The 12,083-nt window shown below is 47.3% G+C and overlaps 1 protein-coding gene across 2 annotated transcripts; it reads right to left on the minus strand.

Moving 5' to 3' along the window:
• Positions 1-6,649: 6,649 nt before the first annotated feature.
• LOC112777678 (uncharacterized) lies at positions 6,650-11,851 on the minus strand. 2 transcript variants are annotated; one of them, XM_072227560.1, is made up of 2 exons: positions 11,755-11,851; positions 6,650-7,733 (listed from the first exon to the last, which is right to left on the minus strand). In XM_072227560.1, exons 1-2 carry the CDS (start codon positions 11,777-11,779, stop codon positions 6,814-6,816), a joined length of 945 nt encoding a protein of 314 aa, XP_072083661.1. In that variant the 5' UTR covers positions 11,780-11,851; the 3' UTR covers positions 6,650-6,813. The 2 variants fall into 2 exon arrangements, 1 of the variants encoding a protein (XP_072083661.1); XR_003190539.2 differs by lacking the exon at positions 6,650-7,733 and adding an exon at positions 11,423-11,562 and having other exon boundaries at positions 11,755-11,835.
• Positions 11,852-12,083: the final 232 nt, after the last annotated feature.

Genomic DNA, 12,083 nt, shown 5'->3' on the forward strand with positions numbered 1-12,083 from the left:
ATTCCACTAGATGCCTTGATGTGTTTGTTAGTGAATTCAGGTTGAAAAGGCTAGGAATGGATCAAAGGAGTGAAGAGAAAAGCATGCAAAATGGAGAATTCATGGAAAATCAAGGATTTGGAGTGCACACACCGACGCGCACGCGTCGAACGACGCGCACGCGTGGATATGAAGTCGCATGGCGACGCGTACGCGTGACATGACGCGTACGCGTGGGAAGTAAAAATGCCAATCGACGCTTACGCGTGACCCATGCGTACGCGTCGCAGCTCGCACGTGACCTCATTAAAGTGAAAACGCTGGGGGCGATTTCTGAGCTTCCCAAGCCCAAATCCAACTCATTTATGAGCCTATTACATGCAAAATTGAATAGGAGTCAAGGGGGGAGCACATAGTGGAGTTTTGATCATGCTTTAGTTAGTTTTCTAGAGAGAGAAGCTCTCTCTTCTCTCTAGAATTAGGTTAGATGTTGTTACGGGCTGTCAACCCAGCCCAGGAAGTCGCCGGGTCGGGGCACCGCCCCGCCCAGACCCAAGAAGCTACGACCGGTCCCCACGGGTCGGTCAGTCACGCCCGACCCGGAGGGAGATCAATTCACCGCGCTAAACGCGCCACCATCCAGGTCGGAACCCTTAGGATCGGCACCCCGAGTACCGGCTCCAAGTACAGACGACCCGCACACGTGGAGGATGACAACTTTGCTCCTCAACCAATGGGCTAGGCCCCTATTAGGCCCACCCAGCACAACATATAAAAGGGGGAGGACAGCTCTCCCCCCGAGGTACGTCACATTCTTACCTAATTATGCCACCCCTAGTACGGACTCTGACTTGATCGTCGGAGTGTCCTTGCAGGTGGCCACCCCCTGCTCCGTCCGCCCTCCGACGTTGCCAGCCTTCGCTTCGCGCACACTCGGGACCTCCCTGACTCTCTCAGTCACCACCTACCGACAACCCGTGGACCCCAGGTAACGAATATTGGCGTCATCTGTAGGGATCCCGACGCGAACATGGAGTGACACATCACCTCGGAGGAGCTCCGCGAAGGAGGCGGAGCCCGTTTGAGCAGAGCGAGCTCAACGGCCCGTGATGCCGAGCACCCGAGGCCATCCGTCCAGCCCGACCAAATGTATACCCAGACCCCTGAGAGACGCCACCCTTTTGGGGAAACAGGAGCCGACAGTGCCAAGATCATGCAGGAGCTTAGACACAGAGTTCAGAACCTTGAGCGGGAGTTGGCGGCAAGGGACCAATCCCAGGAGAACGCTAGCCACTCACACGGCGGCGCTAGCCAGTCCCATGCCCGCACCCACTCTCCCTCTCGTGCACGCGATAGCCAAGGAAGAAGCCTAATAAGGGACGAAGAGACACACACACAGGCGACCTCCAGAACCGCCCGAAGCAAGTCAGAAAGCCGTTGGGGGTCCCAGAAAAAGGAGACCCGGAGACAAGAAAATTCCATTATCATGGGGGCAACCCCTTTTCACCCCTCAATTCTCAAAGTCCGGCTCCCAGGAACACGAGATATGATGGGACCAAGGACCCCCAGGAACACGTCACAGCTTTTGAAGCAAGAATAAATCTGGAAGGAGTAGGCGACGCAGTCAGGTGCCGGGCGTTTCCTGTAACACTAGCCAGCCCGGCGATCCGATGGTTTAACACCCTCCCACAGGGATCTATCACGACCTTCGCAGACATATCCCAGAAGTTCCTAGCGCGGTTCACGACGCACATAGCCAAAGCAAAGCATCCGATTAACTTGTTAGGGGTTACCCAAAAACCCGGTGAGCCGACCAGAAAATTCCTGGATAGATTTAACGATGAATGTCTAGAAATTGACGGCCTCACGGATTCAGTCGCTAGCATATGCCTAACAAACGGCCTGCTGAATGAAGACTTTAGGAAACACCTAACAACCAAGCCTGTATGGACCATGCAGAAAATCCAGAGCATAGCCAAAGAATACATCAATGACGAGGAGGTCAGCCAGGTTGTGGCAGCCAATAAACGGCAGCCGCCAACCCGCCAGCACAGCAGGCACATCAAACCGAGCGATATAAGGAAGCCCCCAGAGATGGCATCCTAAACAAGCTACCCAAGCAGCCACGGGTAGGAAGGTTCACGAACTACACGCCACTTACGGCGCCCATAGTGGAAGTCTACCAGCAAATCGCAGACAAGGGAATCCTATCCAGACCCAGACCCCTGAAGGAGAGAACGGGAGGCAACAAGAGCCTTTACTGCGATTACCACAAAGGGTTTGGTCACAAAACACAAGACTGCTTCGACCTCAAGGATGCCTTGGAACAGGCCATCAGAGAAGGGAAACTGAGCGAATTCTCCCGACTTATCAGGGAACCGAGGAGACGAGAGAGAGAGCGCTCCGAGGAAGACCGAAACCGGATAGTCAAACCTAGACAAGAACCCACAGGGGATGCCAGTAATCCCCCAACTTTCGTGGTTAATATTATGGTCGGACGAGACAGTCCCCCCAAATCTAAGTCAGCAACAAGAAAGGACTCCAGGGTGCTCTCCATCTCGACGGATAACCCCACCACCAGCAAGAGACTCCCGACAATATCGTTTGGTCCAGAAGACATATGGTTCAAGGACCTCCTTGAAAATCCTCCCATGGTAGTCACAGCGATGGTCGGGACAGGGCTGGTCAGACGCATCCTCGTCGACATAGGAGCCGACTCGAATATCCTATTCAGAAACGTATTCGATGCTATGGGGCTCAAGGAATCCGACCTCAAAAACCATCAACACGGAGTCATGGGACTTGGTGATAACTACATAAGACCCGACGGAACGATCTCTCTCCCGATCAGCCTAGGAACTAGTGACGCCAGAAAATCGGTTATGGCAGACTTCGTAGTCCTTAGAGACTCCACCACCTATAACATCATCCTAGGAAAGAAAACCATCAATGAATTCTCAGCTGTAATATGCACCAAGTACCTAACAATGAAGTTCATAACGGACAAGGGATCGGTTGGTTCCGTAAGGGGAGATCTAGAAATGGCAGTCGCCTGCGACAGCGCCAGTCTCTCCTTAAGGAAAGAATCCAAAAAGGCAGCTAGCGTGTTCCTAGCAGATCTGGACATCAGGGTGGAGGACAAACCAAGACCTAAACCAGAAGGGGACATGGAAAAATTCCAGATAGGGAAGTCGGTAGAACAATTCTCCTTCATTAACAGAAACCTACCCCATGAACTCAAGGGACCTCTCATAGAGGTCGTGAGAGCAAATAGCGACTTTTTGCGTGGACCCCATCAGACATGCTAGGGTTAGATCCCGAGGTCATGTCCCACCGACTAGCCATAAAATCAGAAGCCAAACCGGTAGCCCAGCGGCGAAGGAAGATGTCGCAGGAGAGGGCAGAAGAAGTCGCTAAGCAAACAGCAGGGCTGCTGGAAATAGGGTTCATCAAGGAACTCGAATACTCAACATGGCTGTCCAATGTTGTCCTAGTCAAGAAAGCCAGTGGAAAATGGAGAATGTGCGTAGACTACTCCGATTTGAACAAAGCATGTCCAAAAGACTCATTTCCCCTCCCCAACATTGACACCCTAGTAGACTCGGCAGCGGGGTACCGATATCTCAGTTTCATGGACGCCTACTCCGGCTACAACCAAATCCCGATGCACCGACCTGATGAAGACAAGACAGATTTCATAACACCAGGAGGCTCCTACTGCTACAAGGTAATGCCCTTTGGGCTAAAAAATGCAGGGGCCACCTACCAAAGGCTGATGAGCAGAGTCTTCCATGACCTCATCGGCAGAACGGTAGAAGTGTATGTCGATGATATCCTGGTAAAAATAGCAGAACCAAGCAATCTGATAAACGACCTCCAGGCCATCTTTTGGGCATTAAGGAAATTCAAAATGCGGCTTAACCCACTCAAATGCGCATTCACCATGGAAGCAGGCAAATTCCTGGGATTCATGATAACCCAGAGAGGAGTAGAAGCCAACCCAGACAAGTGCAAAGCCGTCCTCAAAATGACGAGCCCCGGGAGCATCAAAGATGTACAACAGCTCACTGGGAAGCTCACGGCCCTATCCCGGTTTCTCGGAGCCTCGGCTGAAAGGGCCATTCCATTCTTCAACTTGATGAAGAAAGGAATCACCTTTGAATGGACCCAGGAGTGCGAAGAGGCATTCAACCATTTCAAGAGGATACTCTCAGAACCCCCTGTACTCAGCAAACCCAGAGAAGGCGAGCCCTTGTACCTATACTTAGCCGTGAACATACAAGCAATGGTAGCAGTCTTAGTTAGGGAGGAGGACAAAACCCAGCACCCAATATACTTCATCAGCAAAACACTTCAAGGGGCAGAGACGAGATACACCAAGTTGGAGAAGCTAGCCTACGCCCTATTGGTTTCATCAAGAAGACTAAAACAATACTTCCAAGGGCACACAATCATCCTGAGAACCGAACAAGCCATCCGGCAAGTCCTCCAAAAACCCGACCTGGCGGGAAGAATGATGGCATGGGTAGTGGAACTATCCCAATACAACTTGCGGTATGAACCAAGGCAAGCAATCAAAGCCCAAGCCATGGCAGACTTTCTCATTGAAGTCACAGGAGAAGCCCCCGACGTACCGAGCACACGGTGGAGGCTCCACGTTGACGGAGCATCCAATCAAACGTTCGGAGGGGCCGGGATCATCCTCGAAAACTCGGCAGGAGTAGCATATGAACAATCCATCAAGTTCGAATTCCCGGTCTCAAACAACCAAGCCGAGTATGAAGCTTTGATTGGAGGGTTAATGCTGGCCAAAGAGGTCAGAGCATCAAGAGTAGAAGTGAGCAGCGACTCCCAAATCGTCACTTCCCAGGTAAACAGCAGCTACCAAGCCAGGGACGCACTGCTACCAAAATACTTGGAAAAAGTAAGAGAACTATGCAAAAGCTTCGAAGAAGTCACAATCCAGCACGTTCCCAGGGAAAGGAACGCCCGAGCCGACCTCCTCTTCAAGCTCGCAAGCACCAAACCCGGCACGGGAAACAGATCTCTGATCCAAGGGCTAGCAACAGAACCTGCGATCATCATGTGCATGGCTCAAGCACCAAACCTGCCCTCATGGATGGACCCTATCTCCCGATACCTGGAGCACGCAGAAGCACCTCCCAACTAAAAAGAGGCGGAGTTTGTCAAAAGGGAAGCTCCTAAATACACAATCATACAGGGGCAGCTATACAAGCGAGGGCTCCACCAACCACTACTAAAGTGCTTACGCCCCGACCAGATGGACTACGTCCTAAGGGAGGTACACGAAGGGTGTTGTGGTCACCACATCGGGGAAGATCTCTAGCAAGAAAAATCATCAGGGCGGGATACTACTGGCCCACAATGATGTTAGATGCCCAGGAATTCGTGAAGAAATGTAAAAAGTGCCAGGAGAATGCCAACTTCCACAAAGCACCTCCCGATGAGCTCAATCTAATGATGGCCCCCCGACCTTTCGCCCAATGGGGAGTCGACCTCCTAGGACCGTTCCCACCAGGACCCGGGCAGGTGAAGTACTTAATAGTGGCCATAAATTATTACACCAAGTGGGTAGAAGCAGAACCACTAGCTAGCATATCCGCAGCGAACTGCCAAAAGTTCATGTGGAAACAAGTGATCACAAGGTTCGGGATACCGGAAACCGTCATATTGGACAACGGGACCCAATTCACCGACAAGAAGTTCAAAGGGTCCTTAGAAAGACTAGGGATTAAGCAAAAGTTCTCCTCAGTCGAACACCCTCAAACCAACGGCCAAGTCGAAGCAGCCAACAAAGTTATCCTGAAGGGGCTGAAAAAGCAACTCGAGGGAAAGAAAGGCTCATGGGCAGAGGAACTAGCCCCAGTACTATGGTCGTACAGGACCACCCCCCCAATCATCCACCGGAGAAATCCCCTTCCGACTCACATACGGGGTCGACGCTGTCATCCCAGTCGAGGTCGGGGAACCAAGTCCGAGGCTACTCCTCGGAGGGGAGAGCGAGGCAGTTGAAAAAGACCTAGCCGACGAGACAAGGCAAATGGCACACCTAGCAGAAGCAGCAATCAAACAGAGAGTGGCCCTCAGATACAATGGCAAAGTGTTGAAAAGAAACTTGGGAGAAGGCGACCTGGTCCTGCGACGAAACGACATAGGACCCCCAACACCAGGAGAAGGCAAGCTAGCCGCAAACTGGAAAGGACCTTACAGAGTAAAAGAAGTCCTCGGCAAAGGGGGTTACAAGCTAGAAAGGCTGAATGGGAATGAGGTACCGAGGACATGGAACATGGCAAACCTCAGAAGGTTCTACTCGTAAGAAGGGGCGATCACACGACCCCAATCCCCATCCCCATGTTTCGCTTTTACATTCTCCTTTTATGTTTCACACGAATATCTTCTTTTGCTTGAATTTGTTTATGCATTACATATTTCCTTGTCTAACAATATGATAAGCTTATCTTTTGCAAGTTCACTCTCTCCCAAGTCTTAAAATAAAAGCGCAACGAAAAGAAACAAAACGGTCGACCCAACGGTAACTCGAGACTGATCACCCCGGGAACCATAAGGGACCAAAAGTAAACAGCTTAAAGTAGTAAATACCATAATAAACGGATTAAGCAAAAAGCCACGACGGCCCGAGCAAGCGAAATAAAGAGCAAAGGCCACGACGGCCCAAACAAAATCCGATAAATGCCAAACAGCACGAGCACAAGCAAAAAGTGTTCAAATACAACCAAAGGGCGCCTACCAACAAGCCTAAAATGAAAAGTATTAGAAACAAAAAGTAAAACAAGACAGGAATATCCAAAGGATTCAAAGGATGTCGACAATCTTCCCACCCTCCACAGTCTTCATCGCACCAACCTGAGAGAGGTCAAGGTCGAGAGCCAGCACTGCCACCTGGAGCTTTATCCCTTCCTCAGTCAGCTTAACAGCGTCGCGAGCTCCCTTCACAAGATCTTTGTTCCTCTTCTTCAAAGCAGTCATCTCCCGAGAAACCGCCTCCGCCGAACACTCAGCCGACTTTAGCTTCTCTTCCAATTCCTCAACCCTCTTCTTCATGGCTGCAGTCTCACCACGAGAGGCATTCAAGTTCTTCATTAAAGCCATATCCCGATCTACCAGCCTGTTAATCTCCTTGGCATCCTCCTCAGCCTTCCTCTCACGATCAGTCAAATTAGTCTTTAGAGACTCCTCCCAAGATCGTGAATCTGTCAAATCTTTTTGGGAGTTCCGAAGCTTCACCTCCATGGCATGATAGTTACCCAGGACGGGCTCCACCTTCTTGGCAATAGCAGCAACACGAAGGAGACTACGATAAATCCACCTAGCCTGACCAGAGAGGTCGGCTTTGTGGAAATACGCCTCGGTACCGGGAAGCAGCTGGGACTCGATGAAACCCTCAGCATCAAAGTTCTTCTCCATAACTGAGAGAGCTTTTCCGGAATCCCTCTTCCTCTTCTTGGGGTTACCTACGGACCTCAGCTCATCATCACCAAAATCATCCTCAAAGATCTCCGTCTCCACGCCAGTAGCCTCCTCAAGCTCCTCGGGAGAAATAACATTTTCTTGGTGAGCCGGATCAGGCCCACCTGTCTGACCACTAGCTTCCTCAGTATCCCCCTGCTCCTGACTCGCCGAGGGAGTAGGCGGGAAGTCACCTTCACCTTCCTCATTCCTTTTAATGAGGTTCATCAGGTCAGCCAAAGTCTTCTTTCCACTAGCCATAGAAACTGCAAACAAAAAAAGAGAAGAGAGGTGTCAACAGTAGAAAAATAAAACACACAAGAACTACAAGGAGGAAAAACCCACCAACATACGACCGACCGGACTCCCGATCCCCCATCAACATGCGAGGATTAAGGTTCTTTTCGCCAAAAATGGCCAAAAGTATATCAGCAATGTTCTGATCTTTCGAGCTCAGCCAATCGTAAGACACCTTAATCAGATAATCGGATCCCGCACCAAAACTCCAGTAGGTCGGGATCCGCCGAGCTCCCTCAGTCGTAAGTCAAAAAGGCTGGTGATCTTTAATCGGTCTAACCTTGAAGAAGGTAGACTTAAAACCATGAAAAGAATCTTCAAAGAGGCCAAAGATTCGACGCCCCCTGTTGGGCCCTAAAAGACATGGAACCCTTCTTAGCCTTCCCCTGGCTAGAAGGTTTCGTGAGCAAGAAGAGATAAAGGAAGACGTTCACTGAGAGCGGCAGTTCGAGGTACTCGCAAACCATCTCAAAGCACCGAATAGAGGCCCAACTATTCGGATGAAGTTGCGACGGAGCGACGTCGCAGCGACTCAGTAAATTCATAACAAAGGGAGAAAAGGGTAAACGAAGCCCCAAAGTCGTGAACATAGGCTCGTAAACCCACAGCCAATCGACAACTCGTGGAGAAGCCAGATTCTTGTGGCAAACATGCTCCCGACCAGCAGGGACATAGACCTGGTAAAACACCTCCTCGGGACCACCTCCACATAAGAGCCCGGATTGTCGTAGCTTCTGGAGCCCCTCCTTGGTCATCTTAGAAGGAGTATCCTTCACATCGGAGGAGACCCAAGCATAATGGTTGATGAAGTCAGCCAAAGGGCGCTGGGCATGACTCGAGGAAGCGACACGATCGTCCATACCTACAGCGGGGGCACCACTTAGTCAACACGGGAAGTCGGGAACTCTCAAAACAAGAAAGCGAAAGAAAAACTATAAACCTCTCCCTAACCCCCCGGCATACTAACTTAAAACCCAGAAACATGAACAAAACCCCAGGAAAACCCAGGAAAACCCAGAAACATGAACAAAATCTAGAAAAACCCAGAAACGTGAAACCCAGTGGTAATCCCTCTAGAAAGAAAGGAAGACCCAAACATACACGAAGCAAATGCACAAAAGATAAAGAGAAATAACCAAAAAGAAAAGGGGCTATGAAAGCTTACCAGGAGAAGCAGGACTTGCAAAGTTGGAACATGGAACAAGAATGCTTGAAACAGCGGCGGTGACAGGAACAAGGAACAGCAGCAGCGTAAGAAGAAAGGAAGAAAGGAAAAGGAAAAGATTAAAGAGAAGAGGGGGTTACGAAATAAAAATAATAAAAGGAAAGAGTAACCGCCGAGGAAGAACGCCAAAAGACAGGGGTACGTTCGACATTTCGTCCAAAAATTCAAATCAATAAAATGATGGGCATTTAATGCCCAGGCGCCAAAACCAAGAAAGCAACACGAAGACCGAAACCACCAAGCGTGCAAGAAACAAAACGCCACCAACGAGCTACCGAGAAGGGAAGAAAGCTCACCATTCCAGCAAAAAGGCAAACGCGCCCAACCACGAGACCCAAACCTCGAGGCTGGCGCGTTGGGGGCACTGTTACAGGCTGTCAACCCAGCCCAGGAAGTCGCCGGGTCGGGGCACCGCCCCGTCCAGACCCAAGAAGCTACGACTGGTCCCACGGGTCGGTCAGTCACGCCCGACCCGGAGGGAGATCAATTCACCGCGCTAAACGCGCCACCACCCAGGTTGGAACCCTTAGGATCGGCACCCCGAGTACCGGCTCTAAGTACGGACGACCCGCACACGTGGAGGATGACAGCTTTGCTCCTTAACTAATGGGCTAGGCCCCTATTAGGCCCACCCAGCACAGCATATAAAAGGGGGAGGACAGCTCTCCCCCTGAGGTACGTCACATTCTTACCTAATTCTGCCACCCCTAGTACGGACTCTGACTTGATCGTCGGAGTGTCCTTGCAGGTGGCCACCCCCTGCTCCGTCCGCCCTCCGACGTTGCCAGCCTTCGCTCCGCGCACGCTCGGGACCTCCCTCACTCTCTCAATCACCACCTACCGACAACCCGTGGACCCTAGGTAACGAACAGATGTAGATTAGGATTTCTTAGATTTAGGTTTAATTCATGTTTTGATTTGATCTTCCTTTACAAATTCTTGTTCCTCTACCTTTTCTTCTCTAGTTTAGTATTTTAATCCTTGTAATTGTTTACTTTGTTGTTGATGCACTCTTGTTTCTTTTATTTTCCTTTAATGCAATTTATGTTTGATTTCCTTTATTGTTGATTTGTGTTGTTATTGTTAATTTTCTTGTAATTAGTAGTTGTAGATTTACACTTCTTGCAACTTTATCTTGTTTTCCTTTTATGCCTTCCAAGTGTTTGATAAAATGCTTAAAAGGATGTTAGAGTAGATTTTTGTATTCTTGGCTTGGGATGGTAATTTAGGTGAACTTGAGTTGCTAATGTCCAAGTGCTTGATAATTGGTGTCCATTGACTCTACCTTCCACTAAGTTAATTAGTGAGTGGCTAGGACTTATGGATTAGGATTGATGTAACTCATTTGACTTTCCTTCACTTGTTGGAGGATGACTTAATGAGATTGATCCTTACAATTATCCTTTTGTGGTTAGTAATAAGGATAAAGATCCTTAACCATCAATCTTTGCCAAGACCTTTTTATCATTTGAGTTTATTTACTTTCTTGCAATTTATCTTTTATGTCTCTTATTCAAAACCCCAAATACTTGTCCCATGACCAATAATAAGAACACTTCTCTACAATTCCTTAAGAGACGACCCGATATTTGAATACTTCATTTTTTTTTATTTTTATTGAGGTTTGTATTTGTGACAAACAAATTTTTGATCGAGGGATTGTTTGTTGGTTTAGAATTATACTTGCAACAGAATTTCATTTGTGAAATTCTTTACCGACACGCAATTTTCGTTCATCATTGAACCCGGGTACATCTTGCAAGAGACATATAGATATGCCATCTGTCCGAGGGCTCCGCTGCAAATAGTTCAAATGTTCAAATGCATGGTTTTGTTGAGACCCAAACTAGAGGTGTCAGATACAGCCTTCCTGGTCGGTTTAAACCTGCAAGCCAACAGGCCTGTTTTATAAACTATAATATCTACTAGAAGGCCCATACATGACCCTCCATAGGCCTAAACAGGCTCAATTACCCCTTTTTATATTCTATGCACTTAGGCTTGGTTTCATAGTCCTCTCTGATAAGGTGCTCTATGGAGCAAAAGCTAATCGTATTTTCATAAACAAAAAGTCAGGAATGTTATCGAAAGCCACCATAGGAGCTTTTTAGACTAGCTCGCAAAAAAAAATTAAAAATACCAACATAACATTAAAATTTAATATAAATTCAAATGTATCTTATAATTCAATAGATACTAAATCCAGAGACAAGCAAGACAATCCGCCACCTTGTTACTCTCTCAGTACACATGCTAAACTTGCACAACGTAGCAGCAACACAAGAGATCCACAACCAAGCAAAGAAGCATGAGGATGATGACCTTGGATGCAATATAAGATCAAAGAAATGGATACCAATTCATATAAAAATGTAGATATAATTATGTGCACCCCTTTTTTTCAAATATACAATTAAAACTCTAATTGTTGTTCTGAGAAATAAGGATTGTGTTTTAGAATTCCATTATTCACAAATAGTAAAGTTATACAAGTAGAGGAGCATAGAATAGCATAGCATAACGCAGTTTCATTCAACGCAATACAGAGAATGTAGCAAAATCCCCAATTGGACCTGGCATAAAAGGAATTAGCACGCTCACTAATCACTATAACAAAAAATTTATTGATTATTATTAATTGATTATTATATTAACAATCAAAATCACAGTCATAATCTCAATCACAATCAAAGCGAAGGTGAATATAGAGAAAAGAAATAAATAATTGGAGGAATAAAGGAATCGTAATCCAAATAGAAGCATACCAGAAAATGTGGTGGGACTGGGCATTGAAACAGTGACGAAGACGAAGGTTAGATGTTTTCTCTTCTCTTTTCTCTTTTTTTGCCAGAGTCGACACGACGACACGTGAACTTAGGTGAGTTTGATTGGCTTTTGAAAAATTACTTAAATTTTTTATTTTTTTAAAAATATTTTTTTAATAAAAAAAATTATTTTAATTTAGATAAAATTTTAAAAAACGGTTTAAATATAAAAAATATTTTTAATTTTATTTGGATAAAATAAAAAAAATTTATTTAAATTATATAAAAATAACAAGATCAAAACATAAAATATAAAAACGGTTTGTGAT

This window comes from Arachis hypogaea, chromosome 19 (assembly GCF_003086295.3).
Source record: "Arachis hypogaea cultivar Tifrunner chromosome 19, arahy.Tifrunner.gnm2.J5K5, whole genome shotgun sequence".
Classification (NCBI taxonomy): Eukaryota; Viridiplantae; Streptophyta; class Magnoliopsida; order Fabales; family Fabaceae; genus Arachis; species Arachis hypogaea.